General features: G+C 44.7%; 2 protein-coding genes across 21 annotated transcripts in view; one reads left to right on the top strand and one right to left on the bottom strand.

Annotated features, from left to right (window-relative positions):
• LOC105831336 (putative peptidyl-tRNA hydrolase PTRHD1) overlaps positions 1-23,853 on the bottom strand; it is a 78,387-nt gene that overhangs the window by 48,444 nt on the left and 6,090 nt on the right. For 2 of the 5 annotated variants that reach the window (XM_036289314.1, XM_012671392.3), the window contains one exon: positions 18,048-18,185. The exons of 1 other annotated variant lie outside the window; for it this stretch is intronic. In XM_036289314.1, the coding sequence (XP_036145207.1) occupies positions 18,048-18,185 (138 nt within the window). Of the gene's footprint in view, positions 1-1,992; positions 5,008-13,844; positions 18,186-23,853 lie in introns of those variants that run through there. 2 more of the 5 variants (XM_036289315.1, XR_004964008.1) reach the window with 2 other exon arrangements.
• The window catches only part of LOC105831332 (collagen alpha chain CG42342), a 149,531-nt gene that overhangs the window by 124,211 nt on the left and 1,467 nt on the right, over positions 1-23,853 (top strand). For 8 of the 16 annotated variants that reach the window (XM_036289323.1, XM_036289320.1, XM_036289326.1 and 5 more), the window contains 14 exons: positions 5,230-5,356; positions 7,064-7,152; positions 8,101-8,190; positions 8,276-8,320; positions 9,423-9,449; positions 9,623-9,658; positions 10,147-10,251; positions 10,991-11,035; positions 12,727-12,789; positions 19,373-19,399; positions 19,668-19,721; positions 20,388-20,414; positions 22,009-22,044; positions 23,472-23,606. In XM_036289323.1, coding sequence (XP_036145216.1) covers positions 5,230-5,356; positions 7,064-7,152; positions 8,101-8,190; positions 8,276-8,320; positions 9,423-9,449; positions 9,623-9,658; positions 10,147-10,251; positions 10,991-11,035; positions 12,727-12,789; positions 19,373-19,399; positions 19,668-19,721; positions 20,388-20,414; positions 22,009-22,044; positions 23,472-23,606 — 906 coding nt within the window. Of the gene's footprint in view, positions 1-5,229; positions 5,357-7,063; positions 7,153-8,100; positions 8,191-8,275; positions 8,321-9,422; positions 9,450-9,622; positions 9,659-10,146; positions 10,252-10,990; positions 11,036-12,726; positions 12,900-19,372; positions 19,400-19,667; positions 19,722-20,387; positions 20,491-22,008; positions 22,045-23,471; positions 23,607-23,853 lie in introns of those variants that run through there. The other 8 variants (XM_036289318.1, XM_036289319.1, XM_036289327.1 and 5 more) reach the window with 8 other exon arrangements.

Genomic DNA, 23,853 nt, shown 5'->3' with positions numbered 1-23,853 from the left:
ACGTCCCTCGGACGCTGATAACCGCATGCCTCTTGACTTTGGATGTCAACCGTAGACTGTAGATCTCTTATGTGCGTGGCATGATGACGTAACCGTGATGGCTTTCTTCCGCGTGGGATACAAGCTGTTTTTTACAACACACGCCTCTCCAGTCTGTATCTATATTTAGGTACACGTGAACCGAGCTGTGTTTAGCGTCAGCGAAGTTTCGGTCGCGCGCGGCGTCCTGGATTGCCTGATTTGTTATTCCCGATTACGTCGCTCTTAATTCCGCGTTGTAATTGGAGGAGCGGATCTCGCGTCGCGTTCACGTTATCGATTTCATCGTATTTCGTTTGTTTGCCCACACTTTTGGAAAATGCTAATCGACCTCCGATTTCAGAAATTATAAAAAAAAATTTAATTATCCCTCGATTTTTTGCCCAATGACAATTTGACGAGTTTCAGCATTAATTATTCCGGTAGACTTGAAGTTAGAAATCGCATTCGACCCTTTCCTCCTCCGACGAGGGAATTCAATATTCGATCCCTTTTTTTTACCGATTAAATAATTCCCCGCAGTCCCGAAGATAACAAAACGCCGTGATTCCGCGCGAAAAACCTGTCGGACTTGTCTTTTTTTCGTCCTCGCACCTTTTCGCCTTCTTGGTTTCTCACGCCCTACTTTCGTGCATCGCCGACGTCTCGCGCTTTTCCCGCGGAATATTAGATTTTGTAATCCTCGAGATCTCCCCTCCCCTGCCTCCCCCTCGAAAACGAGCGCGACTCCGCGTCGCGCGCTGCCGAGAGACGCTTCGGGCCGCAAAAGCGCACGGCGCGCCGCGTGCACAGAGCACGGGCACGGCACGGCACCTACCTCACGCAGTCACGCGAGCATGAGCACGTACGTCACCCCACGTCACATTTGCATCGTCGAATAAACTGCAGCCGAACAGAGCATCGTCACTCGGTTACGGTCACGGGCCGAGGAAAGTTCCACGCCGTGAGGCGATTTGTAATCCCGCGTTGCCGCGCGAGGTTGTTTGGCAGCCTCGAACGTGGAACGTGGATACGCGCGAGGAGGCGACGACGAAAGAACGTACGGCAAGGCGAGAATTTCCTTCATTCGGTTTTACATCTCGAATTTGGAAAAAGAGGTACGTAGGGAGCGATCTGTCCCTCTCTCGTTTGAGTGTCAAATGCAATGTAATAAATGTAACGTATTTCTAATTCACGGTGTAAATTGACGATTTTTTTATGCTGTCCCGTAGAATCGTATATTTTGTATTGTTATTTATTATTCGGCAGCGTTGCTGTATCGCTCTTATCGTCATTCGCGAAACTGTGGTATAACGCAACAGTGTACTTCCCTCTTTCTACGCGCGATATTTGCTTTCTTTCGCCTCCTTCGAGAACTTTTCTCGCTCGCCCGTGTCCGTCCTCGGAATTGCATACGTACCCCGAGCGACTGTCGGGACTCGCCTGTCCAATTAAAAAAAAAAAAGGCGGGGAAAAAAGAACAACTGCATAAAAAGTGAAAAGAGAAAAAAGTAGAATAGCAGGCAAGAACGGGAAAAGAAAGCAGATAGAAAAAAAAAAGAAAGAAACGTTGGTGGCAGCAAATAACACGTACCTATATATCGCGGTATCCGGGGCTTCCCCTCGGATTCTCCCTCTTCTCATCTCTCTTAACTCTCTCTTTCTCTCTATTTCTTTCTTTCTTTCTTTCTTTGTTTTTCTCTCGTTTTTACTCTTCGCGCGAACGTCGAGACATCGATCGTCTCCACGCATTCGCGCGCATCACCACCGGCACCATTCGCGAAACCGCAGACTGTGAGCTGGCAAACAAACAAGCAAGCAAGCAAGCGAGCGAACGAGCGAACAGGGGGTGGTGGGCTTAAAGCGCTCTCCTTCCGGCCGAATTACACGTCTACGCGCCTAACACCTGTAAACTAGCGCGCCTAAGAGCTTGGCGTGCGACCGTACCACTACTCTTTCGGGTCCATCGTAAGTATACTCGTAGATCTTGCCGAGCGATCGTATAACTCTCGCCCGACGGCTATATTGCAAACGGCGACCACACGCGGCGGTGTCGGCGTCGGCGTCCGCACAGATGTTTTCGCTCGACGCGAGGTTTTTCACCGCGAATGTCGATTGAACACCCCGGTGGAATTGAGATACGCGCGCAACGCATTTTAATTAATAGTGAAGTTAAGGCGAAATATTCTTGCCTCGTTGGCTCGCCCATCTATCCGTCCATCGAGCCATTGACGCGACGTGTGAACTTCCACGAACTTCCTGCGAACGTTCGGTGGTGGTTGCATCGAACATTTATGAAACACTTCGGCATGATCGCTCTGACCGTAAGTGACCGTGGCACTTAACGTGTTTGAAATTGTTAACTGGAACGTGATACGAAATGTAATTTTATTTAATTTATGAAGTTAGTTACTCTGTGGCGTTGCGAGGAATATTAGCTTCTCAAGGTTTCCTCATTTCGTGCCGAGTCATGCGGTTTAACATAAGTACTTTTAATTAAGCTCGGCATGTAGAGGAGAAGTGGGAACTTAGTATTCTAAAAAAATGTTAATATATTAATGAAGATGAAATAGAATTTGTTATGATCTAGCAAAGAATATATTGTTCTATTAAATCTTTATTTTTTATTTTATTGTACCGCATTAAAAAATTTTTTTTGCTAATTATAATAATTGAGCACTACGTGAATTGGTAAAAATTTTCTATGGAATAATTGTACAATAAGCTGTTGTTCTACGAAACGAAATTTCATCTAAATTAACGATATTAATTTTCAAACCTGTCCATTTGATATACATATTTAATGTGAAAATATGTTTTTTTGCTGTAATGTGTGAAACTCAGCCTGTCCAGTTTACACGTTTACAGCAAAAAGGTACTCCGTTATTTAGAAGTTATTAAATTCTCTAGGTATTTTATTTTATTTTATTTTCGTAGATTTTTACAGCGAGAGCTGGTTTTTACAGCGAAATGGCTAGTAAAGTCAATGGGCATTCTTTTGACGATTTTGCCACGTGTAATGTTAAAAGCATGACACATTTTAAGCTAGCGAGTAAAAAAAGAATAAATATTTCCACGAATTTTATATCTCCCAATGGAAAAATACGTAATAACGCATAGACTGAACCGAATCAAGACCCGAATACAGACTAAGTGACTTTACTAAAATTTTACCGTGTTAGAGATAACAAAATATTAGTTTGTTTTTACCTCTTTTTACGCGAAATTAAAACTTCCAAACTGTTCTTAACGTGCGATTGTCATTTCTTTCTGCGATTAATATAATGAAATAAATTTCGCGAGCGACGTGGAGATGTGCATCTGTGCAGGAAACGCGACTGAACGCGAAATTTACGCAAATCTTGCAAGCCGGTCCTTACGGACGACGCGGTTTCGGACGCTGAGAATTACCCTTCGAAGCAACTTCGGCAGTTTCGCTGCAGTTTCGCGGTCGAACCACGACGGTAAACTCGCGGATACACGTGTCCGCCCGCGATACTTACCTCCGGCTCACCGAACCGTAAAATTCGCCATTCGACCACAAAGCAAGCTCGCTCGCAACTTTGGCCGTCCGCTCGATTTGCTTCTCTAACGAGACGCGAAGCCGGGATACTCGTCCCGGATGCGCCGCGTGCGTCCCGATTGCAAAGCCGCGGCCGAGTATATGTCTAACTACAGCTAACGTATATGGCACGGGGTGCACAAAATCTTTCTAAAAATATCTTGAAGACGGATCCTCGAACAACATCTAGAGTTTATCTCCTTCGAAAGTTTCGCAATTTTCAATTTCTAATTTAATATTTTGTTAGTGCAATATTCGGAAATTTCTGAAACATGGGAAAACTAATCTTTTTCTTTATTTTTCTTTGCTAAGAAAAATTGGACTTTAAATTTGACGAAGGATCCCCTAAGATATTTTTTATTGGATCACCGCACCGTGTAGATCCGCGTTCGCCACTGTCCTCTTTGGGATGACAGGAGCGATATCGAGCGCTTTTGATGTGCGTGCGTGCGTGCGTGCGTGCGTGTGTGTGTGTATTATATTTGAATACGTTATGTACCTAGTTAGTGAGTAGTGATCCTCGGTGCGTAGTGTAACGTAGCTTGTGTAACTAATTTGTGTTTATGTAGCGAGTAACACCACCCCACTACTTCTCCCGCGTGTATCGGTTCGATTCACTAATCACTAATAACTACTGCTACTACTACTACTACTACCCCCCGGCTTGTTGTTGTGTTGAGGCTCTCGCAACCCTATCGACCGGCGATCGCAAGCGCCTACAGGCTGTCGCGTAAGTATTCAAGATCCTATCAAAGTATGTAGCTTACACTGTCGCGACCATGGTGTTTTCTCTTTCTCTCTTTCTCTCTCCTTATGCTCTCATTTTACGCGCGATATTAATATTTTTATCTACTTTTATTTAATACTGTTTTTTTTCTGTCGGTCCTATTCCTTGTTTGTCCCCTCTCTTTTTCTCTCGCGCAACATTTCTTGTATTTTCGACGAACCGCATTTACAATTATCACTTAAATTTTATAAAGAACTATATTGTTATATTAATTTGTTAATAATATTAAGAGATATAAATCACATACCACATACTACATTTTAATGAATGTAAACTGAAAATTTTTTATTGCTGTGTAAATGTAAACGGAATTGCCAATACATAATAAGTCAAAATTTATGAGACACCTTTTTGCCTTTTGCGAACAAGAAAGGATCCTATTAAGTACAGTAGGACTGGCTCTACAGGTTGTAATTATGAGGAGAGACTATAAATCATAGATATTATCATAGCACGGGAGAGAAAGAGACGTACTAGTAGTCCTTTATTTTCTACTAAATTTGGACCCTAACTAACGAAACCTCCAGTAGTCGCATGAGTAGTCGTTGTCTACGTCACGAGGTAAATATTGATTTGTTCAGAACGCGAGTGTGTTTAATTGTGTTGTTGTAAAAGTAGCTGGACGATCTTGATTCTTTACCTAAAAAAAAAAATTCCGATTTTATTATACAGATATCGCATGTGAAGATAAATTTAATGGGCATAAAGTATCAAGATCGACCAAATTAATCGACGTAGATCTCGAAATGCCATCCTCTCCTCCTCTCCCTCCTCTCTGAAAGAAGACAGATTAACGCTGAAAAAGATATTGACAGCGCACATGGAGGACCTGGTTGGATCTGACCTTGCAGTGTCATTGTAGGCTTTCAAGGGTGAGAGCGGTTTGGCATTGGCGAGGGGTGCCCCCGGCCTGCCGGGTCCGAAGGGTGAGCCCGGCGAACGGGGTTACCGGGGCGAAAAGGGCACCACGGGAGACGCGGGTTCACCAGGTAGATTACCACGAAAGCCATTCTACCGCGGCGGGAAAATTGCCGGTAAAGGACGGAGCATGAGCGCCGGAAAAGAAAAAGAACGATCGTGTGTCCGCTCCCCTATTCCTCGTGGGGTATCCTCCCACGAAGAATACGCGGTTTCTCTCTCGTGTACCTTCGGCCGCGCCTCTCTCCGTCTCCGTGCACCCGCGCGAAAAAATTCGAAAATTATGGAGATTCGTGTAATCTCTTCCAGGACGATGGTGTTGGCAGCAGTAGCCATCACGTCCTCCTTTCAAAAAGCAACCCACGATCGATGACGATTAATGCCGTCAAACAAATTTTCGTTTGAGTTTCTCATTTCTAAGTTTTTTATGTTCTTTTTTTTTAATTTCCCTTTTTTTTGTCTCTCTTGAGTTTTGAAGAATTAACATCCTAGGGAGTCTAAAAAAAAAATTACGTGTATTTCATTTCTTCTAGAAACATAGGCAAGCGAATATTCGTCGTACACGGTTCGTTTAACTTTACCGAATTGTCAATGGCGCTCCGCACCTTCTCTCGAATATTTTTGCATGTAATCTTATGGAAGAATAACATTTCATAATGTCGTAGTATATATGCTAAATGAACGTGATATTAGAGGATCCTGTTTTTCCATTTGTGATTATGCAAACATACGGAGAGCAATGCGGGTCCACTGAACACGCGGGCGCAAGATCAGTTCAGGTTTCTTGTTTAACTTTCCGAAGATATGTAATAGCGGAACAATTTGAAAAGTTCTCTCGCGAAAACTTGAAAACGAGCCCCGCGCGCGTCGGCGTCGGCCGCCGGGGAAAGAATTCGAAGGCTGCTCTCGATTCTCTTCCGTAACGCGCGCCAGCTTCGCCTTCCGTGAAAGAAAATTTTTTTTAATCAAAAGTTAATAGCGACGAATTCGCTCGGTGGGAAATTAAATATTAATCCGCTCGGCATCGAATTGGACATTTAATTAAACGTTTGTTTTCCAAAAGGGTCATCGGGCCGATCGATATTTATCATTATAACGATGATGTGAATATTATCGAACGTTATTACATTTAGCGGTAAACGAGGGATTGTCGGTGCGATCGTCTTTTTGATTAATGCTTTTCACGACGTCAATCAAAGTATCGGTAGTGTATACAAATGGTATTAATGCGTGATTGACAATATTTTATATATTGACTGCCGATTAAAACCACCGTACAAACTAAATACATATGTTCAAGCACGCGAGCTTCGTCAATGTAAAGATACATCATTGATCAACCGGACTTTTTGTAACCTTTAGCCTTATAGTAGCTAGGCAATCGATTTACTTAAAAGGCTCCATTATTTTTTATTATTATTAGGAACATTCGACGCGCGTATTTAAGGGTTTCCGATACTTAGATCAACACTAAATATCGAGTATCCGCGGGGTGTTTCTCGGATGAGCCATTCTACCGAGACACAATAAACACGCCGGAAGTATTCCCGGCACGGGGAAAACGCCCGGGGGTGAAATGAGAAGTTGCAGGCGGAAAAAAGACGACGGAAGGAAGGCGAAGCGCGGGCAATGCGCGCGCGGGGGTTGGTTTCTTGCAACACGCGCGCGTTTACGGGATTGCGGGGAACGCCATCGATCGCGCTCCCGCGCGCGAATTAATCTAACTTCGGCGTGGCCAAGCAAACCGGACGGCTCACGGCCGGCAAATTCTCTTTCAGGGCCTAAGGGAGAGTCGGGACTGCAGGGCTTGCCGGGGCTCAACGGAACCGACGGCGAGCCTGGTATCCAAGGACCCCCCGGATTACCGGTAAGTGAAACGCAAATGAGAAATGGTTCCCCCCCCCCCTCCCCAAAATCTCCCACGCTCTTAACGGAAGCGTAATATTCCTAGGAAACGTGCCACCGTGTTTTACAAAGGTGGCGCAAATTTAATATCCCTCCCGTCGACGGACTTTTGCATAATGTCACAAGCATATTTTACGTTGCAACGATTGTTGAATCAAGTTGAGAAAATGCGATGGAGAAACTGCCGAGAGTTGTAGGGAAATGAATTCGTAGCATATTACGTAGCATGGTTCGTCGTATATTTTCCGACGAATTCAAAACTTAACGTTTCTTTCTCTAGCATCAACAACACCTTTCAAATAATTGATATATTTTAACGTTACCAAAATGATGAGTTCATTGTTATGTTAAGCTTCCTCGACAGGATAACGCAGACGCTCCAAAATTTAACAACAGCATCAACGAAATCTTTCACATAATTGATATATTTTAACATTACCAGAAAATATGTGAGAGCATTATCATGTAAAGCTCTTTTATTACAGATTCCCTCATGTTCCATCGGTAATACATAATAACCGCGTATTTTGAAGATTGGCTCGAATATCGTTATTGTGCTGTGTTTCCGCGCAACCCTGCTATCTAATAAATGTTGTCTAAATAGAAATCGAAAAAGTATTCAGCGCATTATTATTCCAGGAAGGATACATCCGATAATATCTCAAATATCATAATATTCGTCCAGTATTGATATCTTCATTGCTAACAGAGCTTTCAATACATAATACTTGTAATATAATATTAATGCAGCTCTGAATACTGATATAATTTTACGAGCGTAGTGTTGGATCAATTAACGTGCAAGCACCGTGTTACGTAATACGCGATGAATTTTTTTTACGGAATTAAGGAAGACTGTAAACCTGTAGCACATTTTATGTACGTGACGCTCGTCTGTCTGTCCTTTCAGGGAATATCCGGACCTAAAGGTGAAAAGGGTGACTATGGCGACATTGGTCCCCCCGGCCTTATGGGACCTCCGGGTCTACCTGGCCCACCGGTACGTAAATTGCTCTTAAACGCCCATCATTTCGACGACCCTTCTTATCGTAAATATTTCGTCTTATGTGTCTACTTGTTGACAGGGCTATCCTGGGCTGAAAGGCGAAAAGGGAGAAAAAGGTGAATCGGTGAGTGCTTGTCAAATTTTTTACAATTTATTAAATTACATTCATTCAGCTGCATTTCGCTATTCCGAAAATTAACGTGATATCAATAATTAATTTCTCTGCTCAGTAAAGAGAAAATGAAAGACTAACTAATATAATACAAGACTGATAAAAGGCTGGATAATGATACATAGGAAAAAATTGTATCAGGTGAACTACACTGCAGATCGAAAGCTTGGAAACTCTTGCAATTTTCTCGCATCTCAAAGTTATATAAACAAAAAGTTCTCTATGAAATATCTCTATGAAAAAATCGTGCAAAAAAATTTTAAAGCTTAAAAAGTTTACTTTAAACTACTTTTACGTTAAATTTTGTTCGATGATGTTTCATCAAACTATAACGCTTCAAAGTAAAATTAAAATATTTAAAAAATATCATTTTTCGATTTACTTAATTTAAGAACAAAATATCGTAGAGACAAAATTAAAACGTAGAATTAGCTTTGCTCTTTAAAACGCTTTGCGTTTTGAAAATTTTTCAATGACTTTTTTCATCAAAATATTGAACTTTTCGAGGGATGCGATAAAATCACAAGCGTATCAGTCTGCTATATATAGTGAAAAAAATATAAGGAATGACATATATACAGATATATGGGATTTATATAAAAATCTTTATTCAATATTTTTTTACTCGTATATCATTTTTAACTACATTTTTATTATTTTACCTTTTTAATATCGCGACTGTGTATCGATATTGCGTATGCAGTAATCGTATTTCATGTGATCTCACCGGAGCGATTTCGCAAAAATTAGTTTCATTCAGGGTTCAATAAATTTAAGCAAGATTCTATTATCGAAGAATAATACCGGTATATCCTTGATGGCCGATCGTTCGATGAACGTACAGCTGCCGCGATTTTCAATCGATCACGAAGCCGCCGCATCTTCCGCAGATGCCATCGTATTTTCGTTACAATGGGTTCCGATCGATCGCGAGCTCCGGTGCGATCGCGATAGCGCGGAAACTGCGATTTCCACGCAGGCGTGTGTTCACGCAGAGTCTCACGATAAAATGAATTTCTTTTCATGGCTGGACGTCGACCTTACCACCCAATAGAAGTACAAAAAGCTCAGGCGAAGACAGGTACGTGACAGTTTGTATCCGAGATATCTTCGTGTCTTCATCCCTCCTCGATCGCGTGACAAAAGAATTATCCGCGATCGAAGAGGGATGTGCGAAAGAGAATCCTCGATGTTGCGTGTAATGTGATATTAATGTAATATCTATGAACACGACGAATGCGCGTTTGTTCGCAGGGAGACGGCACGTTCGAGATGAACGCCGGGGAAGTGGTAAGTTTCGCACGAAAAACAGTTACATGATATACGCGTGGTAATGTCCGGTTTGTACAAAAAAAAAAAAAAGTTACAGCAGATAATATCGCTTCGCTTCCGTGTTTTCTGTTCAAACGGGTTTTTAAATTTTCGATCGCGTCGTCATTGCGACATCGACTTTGCGTTATGTGCCGCGTTTTATGTAGTTACGCAACCCTTTACGGCACGATTTATGGGGATTATAAAACGATTCATCCGAAGCTGTAAAAATTGTCGACCGAAACGTGTTTTTTTTTTCCTCCTCCCTTCTCGTTTTTATGATACATTTATCCGTCGGAATTTTTCAAACAAAAAAATGCATTACATTTATTTCTTTGGTCATTATAATCGATTATAAGATCTACAATGGCTTTAGTCTCATTTTTAGTCTGATTTGCTGTGGAGAAACTCTTCCTCATTGGTGAGTGCCGATTTCGTTTTTAATTCGTGGCATTGTCGATGCGTAGATAATGGGCCCGCCCGGACCCCCAGGACCCGCTGGTACTCCCGGACTACAGGGCCCACCCGGCATCAAGGGTGACAGAGGACACGACGGCGCCAAGGGCGATCCTGTCAGTAACCATTATTCATCTATGTTGTCCGCGCGTTATATAGAATATAAAAAAAACATAGTTACACGCGTTCGAGTTCGCGCGATGGAAAACGAATGTTGATCCCCCCCCCCCCTCTCTCTCTCTCTCTCTCTCTCTCTCTCTCTCTCTTTTTCTCTCTCTCTCTCTTTCTCTCTCCGAGACTGCAGACATCGAATAACAAAATCGATCTGTTTGCGTCGCTCCATTTTGTGCGCGAAACCATCGCGAAAAATTTTTTATACATCATCTGTAGCTTTATATTTTTATTTATCTCCGTTATACTATCACTGGATTTGGGAAAGGGGGGGCGTAATGGGTATAGAGACCGGTTACGTTAGCAATAATGAATAAATGAGTTTTTTCACGTTATAAGTTTAGCTCGTGTGCTGTGCGGACAAAAAAAATTGCAATACGCCGACTAACGTGATAAAACAAATTCATTCTTTCCGATATTTTAATTTCCTATCTAATATCTCTCTCTCTTTTTTTTATATCTCCCGACGATATTAAAAGTAAATTACGAATCGATAAAAGCATGCCTCGGATACGCCTAGTTGAGAACCCTTCGCGATTAAGATCGAGTCCACGATGTGACTCTCGTGAGGCGTGAAGCTATTCACGCCGGTGATCTTGAAGATCACCTTTTTGCGTGCGCGACACCATCGTGATGCGGACAAGCCCGTTCTCACGCGCCGCTCTTTCTTTTTTCACGTTACAGGGAGAAAAGGGTGCCAAAGGGGATCCTGGTCCGATGGGACTGCCCGTACGTATTTTCTCTCCAGATTACACACAGCATGCGCACACGCACACACGTACACGCGTGCACACGTGTAGCTTTTAAGCGCGCTTTAAAAAAGGAAACGCGGATCAGGGTGTTTACTGCCCGGGGAAACCCGGGAAAACCTGAAACTTTCAGGGAATTTATTTTTCATCCTTGAAAATCATGGATTTTTATGGGATTTTATTAGTAATCAGGGAAAATTTTTTGGAAGTTTACTTTTGAATTAAAATTTTATCTCTCCCTTTTTTAAATAGCAAATTTGTTTCTTTAAACAGTTTTTCTTCGATAATGCAAAATCAATGAGCTAATATAAAGATGATATCTACATCCACAGGTACATTTTCTTATGACTCGCGAGTTGGTGTAAAAAAAAATTAGTGACAACGGAAGATAATACATTGTTTTAAATTGGAGTTACGTTTTAATCGTATTTCATGTTTTAATTTGGAATTCTGGTGAATCTAGATCCGTGTTATTGCAGAGTTATATGTCGTTATATGTCATATTTAATTTATATTAATCTTTTTTAATATTAATCTCTTTTAATCTCGCAAATTTAATATTTAAAACTTAAATGCTTTTTCATTAATTAAGAAATATTAAAAGATGATACAATTAATTTACTTCTAAACTGAATTAAAAATTTCTCTAATTTTATCTGAGAGATTTTGAATAACATTTCCGGAAAATAAATCTGGAAACTTTGAGGGATTTTATTCTTTTACAAAATTTGAGTAAACACCCTGCGGATACACAGGACGCACAAAGACGAATAGAACGCAGACGGGATCCCCGGAACGGTCTCGGGGGAGGAAAAAACGTCCTGTGTCCTTCGTTTTTTTCTGCAAAAATCGTATTCCGAAAATTCCGAACGTTACGTTACTAGCGTTAATATCCCTTTCGGTCCATTTCGTGAGTTTACTGCAATTTATTGATTCACAATATTTTTCGCGCGAAAACAAGAAAATACATTCAGGTAAATGAAAATACATTTACCAGTTTATTTTATATCAATACGCCCGATATGTGTTATCATTCATTTGGTACAACAATGGCATAACTCAAAAACAGTATTCTTTCACTTGTCCGCAAAGAAAAGAGAATTCTCACGGCAACTTAAACAGAAACCTAATTAAACCGATACTTTTATTCTTCTACAATCAAATCGTTACATCAAAATTGTATTAAAAAATTACAAATTTCAATTATTCAAAACATTGACAACCGAAAGCTTTTTGAGCCGTGCCGCTGATGTAGCAAGGTGTGATATGAAATTTCTTTCTCCATCCTGACAACGGGAAACCTAGGAGGACTGAAAGGGTCATAGGTCGTTGTATTGTGGCACGTGGTATAATTAACGAATTGGATATCCTTTATCGGCAGAACGAAGTAGGTACACACGAGAAAGAAAGACGGGAGGAGGCGTGCGCACAATGTTACGAAGGTATACGCAATCTCTCTGCATGACAAAAGAATATACGAATATACGAACGTGTTAGCCTGCATTATCCTCCTCCTTCGCGAGCAGCGGGGAGAGGTCGCGCGCTTGTTGACCACCACCTGCGATACCCTGCAGCTGCGCGCGGGGTCGCAAAAAAAAAAAAAAAAAAAAAACCGCGTCGAATCGCTGGCAAGACGTGATGCTGATGGCCGTTCTGTCTATCTACTTTCAGGGCCCCATGGGACTGAGGGGAGAGTCCGGAAAGCCCGGGGATTCCGGGAAACCTGGCCCCATGGTAAGAACGCGGACCTCCCGCTCCTAACGTCATCGTAACTTGGCGTCGCCGCCGCCGTTGCCAACGCCGCCGCCGCCGCCGCGGAATATTCGCTGATAAGCCGCTGATAAGTGCGTTCACATAAAATCGCGCGACGCAGCGCCGCGCCTGGCGAGCGTGCCTCTCGATCGCCTCTCGAGTAACGCTTACTCCTGTGCGTGTGTACATACAAAAGAAAAAAAAAAGGGGGGGGCATAGGGTAAGAGAGGGAGCGTTGCGACGAGCGCGGCCGTCGCGAGTGGCGATTCGAGAGGAGGCGAGCGGACGCCTTTGGTAGGATACAGCCCGCTTCCGCCGCCGCCGCCGTCGACGACGACTGTCGTTTGATGCGTGTCCAGATCGATAGAATTGCAATCGCGAGGCGAGTCTTAGCTCCCGAAGCGCCCGGCTGTCGAGTTCTCCGAGACGGGAATTCTCGAGTACGACCGGATCAGATTCAGGAGACTCGTGAATATCCTCACTTCGATGCGGCCGAGGTCGCTCACGCTTTTCCCCCATCTCGACGTCGGGAAGTGGTGTACGCGTGTATCGCTCCGCTCCGAAAGAATACGCGTTTCTTCGCCGCGCGACACTTCGCTCTCGAGAACGTGATCCAGGAACGAGGCTTCCCCGTAGCCCGTGCTGTTCGTGATGTTTCACCGCGTGTGCAGTAAATTCGTCGACGTCGGGCGGAGTACGAGAACGCGGAAGGAACGTCTTCCATGGTATAAGAACTCGTCGGAGTTGGCCACGAGGTGGAAGCTACTGCCGGTATTCGGAACGAAGTTCTGTACCGAAGGGCTGTTCGGCTACCGTCAGAAATTATTTTAGAAAATGGATTCCTGGACGAGTTTTGAAAGGCGTATTTTCGAATTGCGGAACGTTTCCCCGATAAATTAAGTTGCTCTGAAATTAGTCGGCTGAAAAAGAAAAATTGCGGTTCGTCAAAAAAGTCGTTTATCATCTTCCCCGAGATCGTCCCTGTATATTCGGTGCCGCGAACGTCGGCGGAGCCGCTTATTTTTTTGCAAAGGAGCCCCAGCAGATCCGAAACGAGGAAGAACGAGGAGGAAACAAAGAGTTCGCGATAGCGCGCGTTTTAACGGATTCGGTTTTACGTCACTTTCGAAATAAGCAGCTGCACGCACTCGGTCCGCGCGTCAACGCGCACCGCCACTATCCGTCCTCTTAACTTACTCTACATGCGTCGGCTCGATGATAGCGAATCCCGCACGCGCCGAAGATCAAGTTCTCGGAGAGTACTCGGAGAGTTTGCTAGATCTAGGAAGGATACGAACTTCGCCGTCCCGTTAAATCTTGTATCGTCGGCGTATACGAAAAGAAAAAGCGTACGGACGCCGCGTTCTCCGAACAAGCCACTAGTGTAAGCGTGCAATGGTTTTTCTCGATCTTATCGGATGATACGTGAAGACACGGCGCCTTTAGTTTGTCGCATCTGTTGCCGCATCTGGGACTAAAAATAGTATACGACGATTACTTTATCGCATATTATGTACGAAATATTCGTAAGCGTTGTTTGATAGTTTCGCCGTTGTTTTATCCTCCACGGATCGCATTCGACTAATTTGCGTAGTAAGTTTTGTATAAGACTTGAAGGGCCGTGCTCTCTCAAGTTAGGATATTCAATTTTTATTTAGAATGAAGTATGTTTTATAAACAAGTAAGAGAAAAAAAAAATATTAGACGAAGGTGCAGTTACTCTAAAAAGAGGTTTTATTTTCGTCTGAGATAATTTGGACGAGCCTCGAGAAACAATTTTCAGTCTGTCCCTTGTCTGGCAAAATCTACTTTTCCGTTGTGCCTCTCCTGAGAATAATTCAGTCGGCTTGTACTTAACGAAAGCTCGCTCTCGCAGGCACCTAATAATAACCCAGCCATTTATCATTATTCCTCTTCGTTTTACATTTCTTCGTAGCATTCCAGTCGCATTTCACGAACCATCAAGAATTCCGCACGGTTACGTGGGGAATTCTGCAAGATATATTGATGAAGAGGAAGGGGGGGGGGGAGGAAAAAAAGGGGAAAGAACCGGAAGGGAATAAAAATTAAGACTCCCCCCGATCATATCGCTATTGTACTAAATTGTGACGTCAAAAGCGAGAAATCGGAAGTGGATCCTTTCTCCCGCGCGGTAGAAAGAGAGAGATTGAAGCACAAATATAAAAGTGAAATTTATATCGACGTGAATAGGGGTATCGCGTGAAAAATTTTTCCTGATTACTCGTTGCTGGCGTCAGGATGGTCGCTTCGCATATCAGGAACATCGATAACGTCTCTCATCTCTCAACGCTGCTCGATCCGATGGAACGACGCGAACGTTGATAAGAAGAGCGCGATTTGATTAACAATTAAACTCGCTAAAAGCGGCTTCTCCCTCGCGCAGAACAGCTGGATGCGTTTTAAATCATCGCTTGCATATAGCTTGCATAAAGAAGCAGCAGTCGAGGCGTGGCAAACGAGAGAAAGAAATAGGAAGGAGGGGGGGGGGGAGGAGGATGGCGGGAAAGGTCGGGGTGTATTCGGTGTGTTCCCCTTACACATTCGGCAAAGCCAACCTTTTACGAGAGTCGTGGGAAACGTTGGTGATATCGTGAGCATCGGTCGCGGAGAAAATTTCACGTTTTCGCCGAACAGTAGTAAAACCGTTTCCGGGACTGGCCGTCACGAATAACAAGTAGATACACCCACCCCTCCGTCTCTTTCTCTCTCTCTTTCTCTCTCCTTCTTTCTCTCTCTTTCTCTCCGCCTGCTTTTTCGCTACTATTCCGTCGGGTACACTAACGTGCTATCGATAGTCCGCGATATTTTCCTCGCGGAAACTACTAACGTAGACTGAGAAACACGGGTGCGTGACGTTTCCGTCAATAATAAAGTCGATACGACGTGCTCGTTGGCGATAAACTAGACGTCAACCACACATGAGAGCTCGCGTGGACGCGATTTAACGTTTACGATAGTCAATAATTTCGACAGGCGTTTCTCGGCGATGTGGTCGACAAATTCGAAGTTAACAAGCCCAAGTTATTCTTTTGGCAAAAAGTGTTTCGCGAACACGCTGACGGAAACGTGGAGGGAAGGTATTTCGATATCGTGAGTTACGTTCCTCGGGAATCGCACGATACCACACGCGAGATGTAATTATCGGTAATCACTCGGCCTAAGAGGGATCTTACTCGAAGTACAAGTACGAGATGCCCTATCGAGATGCATATCTCCAAAGACGACGTTTGGTGTCTGGGAAAGTCGGAAGGTACTAATCGCTTCCCGCGGAGGATGATCGACGGATGATGTGCGGTTACACGGAAATTGATTTACAACTCAAAATTATCCTTTTAAACTGTAAAAATTGATAACAAAATTATATTAGTAAATTCGCGTGTCGAGAAATACGGTGTCGTGTCGCGTCGAGAATACAGCAATTTGCTGATCGTTAAGATCAACTTCCGTGCGCCATCGATCGATCGGCGCACCATCCTCGGCGGTCTAAAAATACAAGGAAGCAAGAAGAATCGCAGTGAAAAGAATGTACAGTGTAGAATAGAAACGGGTGCGCTTCTCAGTGCCGCGCCGTCACAATCGATGTATACCATACCGGACTGTACGAGCGGCGGATACTACTTCTAACAACCCTATCCCCTGTGTACACCCCGATAAATTAACGCAGACTTAGTCTTAAGAGGATAACTGGACAAGAGAGAGACTGCGCGAGAAGGCGAAATCCGCGAAGCTCCGTCGAACACTCCGCCGCCAGTTCTCCTGATGTACGTGTAAAGAGAGTTTACGATGATATGTGCCCCACATATACAAATATATATATATATTTAATACACGAGCACGAACACACGTCATATATGTATACAAAAAAAAAAAAAACGCTCACACGTATAACGCGCGCGCGCGAGCACGTGCATATACACGACGAAGAAACGAGATTATGCGTGAAACGAGAAACGCAGTCGCGTCGAGATGCGCAAGTCGAGAGAGATGTGTGTATATATATATAAATATACGGGGCGATTCTCTCTCTTTCTCTCTCTCTCTCTCTCTCTTTCATTCACTCACTAAATCCTGTCGACGAACGACGTACGATCTCTTCGGGGCTTTCTCATTTTTATTAGGTACCCTTGCTCGACGGGGAAGCTGCGGAGTATAAAATCGATATGGAAATCGCGCCTGTAATTATCGATCTTGCAGGAGAATGTCTACGTTTGTTTTAAGTCGTTCGACATGCAGCCGCCCCCTCCCCCCTTGACGAAATTTCAGTGTGGCGCGGGCTACTCGCGCGAGCGAGAGTGCCCATTAAAAAGTTCCGTTTTAGTGCTCCGGATAGATCACGAAAGTTCGCCGATGAAACTCGGGGAAAACGCGCTGTATACTCATTTGTATGTGTATGTCTGTAAATGTAAGTACAAGTAAAAGGTGCATATACACACGTAACTGCGTGTCGTGTGCTGGTATATATGCACACACACACACACACACACACGCACACATACACAGACGCACAGGTTGTCACGTCGTGTCGAGAAGGCCTCCTCTTGCTGCTAGGGATTCGTTGCCGGGATTTCCGCCCTTGACTTGAAAATTTGACGGGATCTAATTACGATGTCTCCTGACAGTCGAGATTAAAGGCTTTCTTCGAATTAAAACTCTTGCACTCCTGGCTTTTTTTTTCAGCTAATTTTTTTCAGCTAATTTAAAACGAGTTTCGCCTTAACGAAAATTTCAACTTTACTTGCCAAATATTTGATCGAATTTTCCTGCCCGAGCGAAAGTCGACTGCGCGAGCGAGTTCGCGAAGGAGCCCATAATTGGAGGGAATGTTCCGGTAGACACAGAAGACACTCTGTGTGTGCACACGTATGCATATATGTACAGATATATATATATATACGTACATGATATATATACGCGCACACGAATTCCCCAGGCGCGTATGTGTGTGTCTGTATGTGTGTGTGTGTGTGTGTGTGTGCGCGTGCGTTAATTGTTAAGGCGGCGCTCCTCTTAAGCCGATCAACTTAAGGCGACCTAATTGAATGCGTATGTGAATACTGACTCTAACAACAGTTTTGTTTTACATTGTCCCGATTAATAAACAGAATGTGCATGTGCCTGTGTCCTTTGCTTCTAAAAACTGCCTACCAAATTAATGCTTTCACACACGGTAATCCAAGTAACATATATATATATATATATAAATATACAATCAGAGATACCTGCTTCTTTGCATTGTGCTCCGACTGTTTTGCGATCCGGATAACGAGTCTCTCTCTTTCTTTCTCTCTCTCTCTCTTTCTCCCTCCCTCTGTGCTCTGCCCTCCGTTCTTCCGTGAGCTCTCTGTCTGCATTTGCATCTGTTTGCAAGTTGCAATGGAAAACGATTAAAGACAAGGAAGGAAGGAAGGGAACAACTAAAAATTAACACGTGTTAATTTGCTGCGACCACGACGGTGGCGTTAATCGGCGGATCGTTCAGGCCGGCGATTAATCTTGCTACCTTTAGAAGTAAGATCGAAAGGAAGAGAAAAGAAAAATAGAGGATAACCACAAAGACGCGGCAAGCGTCGACGCTTTCGGTACGAAGTACGCTCGTTTTTTTTTTCTCTCAACTTTGCTCAAGCTCCTTGCTTTACCTTCCACGACGCCGACCGCCCTCGATTGTCAGTCTGTACCTCTCTCTTTCTCTCTTTCTTTCTCTCTCCCTCTCCCTCTCTCTTTCTCTCTCTCTCGGTGTTGGGATTAATTTTAGTAATACGAAAACGGGGACGAAGATTAACTTGCGACGACGAGTCGAAGATGAGTTTCGCAGTTGAAACAAACCCGGAAAGAGAACGGAAACTAAACGGATGTAATTCGTAACACACCGAGTGAGAGAGCTCTACTCGCGGAAGAAATGTTTGCACATCGTTTTTTTTTTTTTATTTAAGGGCGGAAATGGCTCGAAACTTTCACCATCTCGAAATTATATATATATAATAAATCCGCAGTTACACCTCAAATATTTACTGGAGGACGGAGGATATTCGTAGTAGTAACAAGTGCGCGAGCACAGAATCCAATAGAAATGCAATTTCGTAACAACGAAAACCGATCGAATATCCTCGTCCGAATATATCTCTACCGACACATCAAGCGCGATATAGCGCGACTATAACTTAATTTGAAAATCCGAATGAGAGAATTTCGAAACTTGATCGCGCGCGCGCGCGCGCACGCAGGGGAAGCTGCGACGGGGTGTGTAACGCAGCTATATATGTATATTTATATAACGAAACAGCGGCGCTGTGCAAATATTCTTTCTCGCCGAGCCGGCGGAAATTTTCGTGCAAATCGATCGCATCGACGCGACGGGAATTAAAACGAGGACCGAGCCTGAAACACTCGAGGGCGTAGCGACGGTGTCAAAAGGGCGATCTCTAATAATAAAAGTTCCCCTCCGCGACATAGTTTTTAAGTCGGCTGTCGAGACAATATTACACGCTCGATATTAACGATGGGCGATCTACGCCGTGTATCTGACGAGGTTTCCTCTACCTTTCAGGGAGCACCAGGATTAGACGGCATGAAGGTGAGCGATCCACGGGATAACCCCGTTTTTCAGTATTAACATTACCTATCTCGGACACGCTCTATTTTCGCTCTCGGTGTCTCTCTCGTCTCGTCTCGCGGTATCCGAAATACGTAATCAAATCGGCCGGAATTAGACCGAGTCGAGGAAAAAAAAAGGAGTCGCCAAAGAGCACGTTTCCTTCGCAACCTCGTTGGCTTTTTCCTTACGACGAGAGCGAGCTGCCGAGTTGCCAAAATCTCGTCCGTCATGTTGTTCGTAATTTCAGGGCGCGCAGGGCGAACCAGGAACGAAGGGAGAAAGGGGAGACCCGGGATTGCCTGTAAGTCCTAACGCTTCATCAAGTATTTATCGACCGTCGAATCTGATCCGTCTAACGCGCGATATTCGCCCATCGTTCGGTTTGCTGTTCGTATTTATCAAGAATTCTTAGATATATATATATATATATATATATACACATACATATATATATATATATCAAGATTTACCGAGTATTATCCCGAGGCAATCTTGCCCTTCATCAAACAATAATTTTCCGGTTCCGCGGTCGGATCGTTCGCGAGGCGTTCTCGATAAATATTTTACAGATAGATTTCTCCCTCTCCCTCTCTCTCTCTTTACACATTTAAAGTCGATCTCCGCGGCAATCGAATTCCTTGACAAATAAGACCGCGGATGAAATCTCCCACGAAGCAAAGTCTCTCCCATTCGCGACGTGGAGAGACACGCGCGGATTATCTCGTCGTCCCCCCCCCCCCTCTCCCCTCCTCCCGCGAATTCTCGATCAAATGTCAATCCCGTGATTCTCATCGATCCTGCCCTCCCCTCAATCTCCGTTTCACCTGTCCTCCCGAGTATCGTGATCGCCGCGCGAACACGTATACCGCGATCGTGCCGTGTCCGAGGAACGGCGTCAAGTCAACCCGCTGACTCGATTACGTCTCACCGTCGTCACGCTAACGAGTCGATCTGTGTTTGTCCCCAGGGTACCGACGGGATTCCCGGCGCGGAGGTACAGTTGGCTTTCGATTATCACTCGTCCTCCGGCGCGACTGCGACACAGTCTGACACGGTCTGACCAGCCCGGGGTAACGACGACACATTCCGCCTGATCTACCCCGGGGACTGTCTCGGGAAAAAAAAAGAAAAAAAAAAGAAATCGAAAAAAAGAGTCCTCTCTCTTTGCCTTTCTCCGTCCGATTTCGAAGAGAACGGAGCAGCGTCTTGCGCCTTTCTCCCTCTTTCGTTCGGAATCTACATTCTCTTTTTTTTTTCTTTTCGGCATACTGCATATTCAGTAGTAAAGCATATCACGATCTACGCAGATTCTTTTTTTTTTTTTATTTAAGCTGTCAGTATTTCAGTATTTAAATTCGGAACGTTCAGCTATTTATTCGGCACAATCGAATTCAGACGCGCTCGATTTCGAATTTTATAATCTTCGCGCGCTCAATAATGTTTGGCCTTTGCGGCGCAAAGAGGACTAGGTCACTCGATATAGTATATTGTTTACGCCAATCTGCCGCGGGCAAGTAGTCTGTTGAACCGATTTAAGAAACTAGGTAAAGGCCCCAATCACTTCGGCGCGTGTGCGATCGAAGTTAGAGGGAATCGCACACGACGCGCGCGACCAAAATTTACAGCCGAATTATAACGGAGGGAGAAACGCGCAACTCCCTCGTGCTTCTCTCTCTCTCTCTCTCTCGCTCTCTATCTGGAGTATCCGGAAGGATGCTCGAGCAGTGCTCGTGTGACCGCTCGATGCGCACCAATGCGGGGAGCGTATAAACGGAACGACATACTCTCGTATGTACCCTCGAATGCACAGGAAGGCATTTGAAGGAGGATAATCCCTTTCACCTCTGAACATACGACGGCTATATTTCGAACCGCACGCCGCCCGACATTTTTATTTAAGCGGAGATTTAAGGCATCCCTCTTCTTTAGCAGGAGGATGCACAGCTAAATTAAAAGGGCACGGGCCTGTTGATGTATCGTGGGACAATATTAGAGAGTTGCTGATACATCTTGTCCAGATCCTTTATTTTTTTTTCCTCAAGCTGCAATTCTAGAAATTCTCAATCGAGATATTTATGCAAATAAATGCGCGCGAGTCTACAGCCGGCGAAATTCTAATTGGTCGGAAAGTCAAACTGAATCTAAAACGGCGAAGGCACTTTGTGCCCGTGCGTCCCACCCTCGCTGGGTATCGGTGCCGTTTATTGACATCGGATATTCTCGGTTTATTGACGTCTCTCGTCGGAGGGAAGAGCAATAACCAAGTGATCCACTCGAAATGCCGTGCCCGTGGTTCCGGCCGCGGAATCGATATGCCACCCCTTTTCCACCCCTTACGGGGGCCCGATAGGTTGACGGTAACGGAAAAGCTGCCGTTCTCCCTTTCCTCTCTCTCTCTCTCTCTCTCTCTTTCTGATCGATATAACGTATCGTACGACATCGCGGTCACACGCGGCACCCTTCCTCGAGCACCCCTTCCGTACTTCAAAACGTTGCTTTCTCTGGAACGACCGTGCGTCTCGCGCGCGCAAAACGACGGCCAGCCGTTTACCGAATAAATTCCTTTTGACCGTGTTCACCAATTCCAGGGACCGAAGGGAGAGAAAGGTGCCAAAGGCGAATCTGTGAGTATTGACTTAATTCGAGTAATTCACGTTTATCGACGCGCGTGCTCCGCCGCACTCCTCGGAGTTATACACTTTTTTTTTCCTGTTTTCTTAATCTCTCTATCTCTCAGTCTATCGGTCTATCTCTATTTCTCTCGCGGGGATGCGAAAGCGAACGCGCGCGATCAGACTGCCCGCTTTACCGAGATTGTTTGCCGAGCGAAAAGTGACGTAACCGGGACGAGATGCCGCTCTCGTCCTGCTAACGGATGTACAATCAATCCTACGCCACGTATCCTGGCGAGTTAACGAACGCTCCCGCGCGTAATATACCCGGAGGTGCCGCGCATTAGTCGATTAGTTTACCTTACCGCCAAAATCATCAAGATGTCGAACCGACTGACGCGCGCGGGCGAAATTAATTACCATCGTTGGTTGAGCCAACGACGGTCGGGAACTTCGCTTGATTAGCTCGGGCGACATTTCGAACCCCCCCGGACCGCGGGGATCGATACGCGCGTCGTTTCGTATCGAGTCTCGTGGCTGTTCTCGAACCCGCGAAAACAGATCGTCACGCGTTCGTGGCCCGTCCTTTCGCATCCTCGTGCTTATCTTTTATTCACTAATGCTGCAAGCACCGTCGGTGGGACGCGCCTCCAACGGTGTCGCCGTCGCCGTCGTCGTCGTCGTCGTCGTCGTCGTCGTCGTCGACGAGGAGACTGCGAAATCTCCGCGAAGCTACAAGGTCACAAAAAAATAGGAAGCGGAGGAAGCTGCATAGTTGCATAGGAAACACGAACGAAAATATATCTCATACATACCTCCGTTCCCACCACCAAGTTCCCTATCACAAGACTAACACACTTTGCGCGTGACATAGAAATTTGTAAATATATACATATGTATATTATATGCTGCCACCACCGTTCCGTTAAAGCGCATAGTGACATTAGTGACGAGGCGCGAGTAATGTTAGAGATACGCTAACATTAAACGCTCGAGAGACGAAGCGCCAAGTGGGAGCGCTGTCGCCGTCGCCTTTTTTTCTCTCTGTCTCTCTCTCTCTCTCTCTCTCTCCCTCTCTCTCTTTCTCTTTATTTCTCTCTCTTTAGGCAATCATCTCGGCTTGGATGACAGAAAAGCTCGTGCCTCGGCGATCCGGTAATTACAGTGAATTAAGTCAAAAGGGCACGGCCGAGGAGCGAAAGGCCTTCGTAGTGTAATTATCAATTAAAATCTGTTATAATTAAACCTGTGCGACCCGCGCGACAGGCTCACCTTCGCTCTTTGTACTCGTCGGGGGTATTGTGCACCGGATCGATCAAGTACTATAATGCATAATCCAACAATATTATGCCTGGCCTTATTTGCACGTCGCGTACGTACTTGCATCGGGTGCTTCGCGCTGTCAGAGGTAGATGATGCATTTTCGCGTGTGCGCGCAGGGGCCGCCTGGTAAACGCGGCAGGAAAGGCGACAAGGGCAACAAGGGAGATCAAGGTGTTCCAGGATTGGATGCCCCGTGTCCGCTGGGACCGGACGGACTCCCCTTACCGGGCTGCGGCTGGAGACCACCGCAGGTAATCGATGGCTTTATTTTGTTTCGGAGTTCGCGGGTATAAAAGTTTATGCCGTCGTATATAATCCCGTCGTTCGCGTCGAGCGAGGGTGAATTAACGAAGAGCGGCAAGACATATTATCGGTGAGATATTTCAGATCGTAACGATAATTTATCGATGGCACAGCTGTAGTATGCAACTCTCGATAAGATTAACAGTCGCTTTCGCAAGGAGAATTAACACGCACAGGTGCTCCCCGTCGGACGCC

Source organism: Monomorium pharaonis, chromosome 7, assembly GCF_013373865.1.
Source record: "Monomorium pharaonis isolate MP-MQ-018 chromosome 7, ASM1337386v2, whole genome shotgun sequence".
Lineage (NCBI taxonomy): Eukaryota > Metazoa > Arthropoda > Insecta > Hymenoptera > Formicidae > Monomorium > Monomorium pharaonis.
This window is presented reverse-complemented; position numbering and strand designations above follow the sequence as displayed.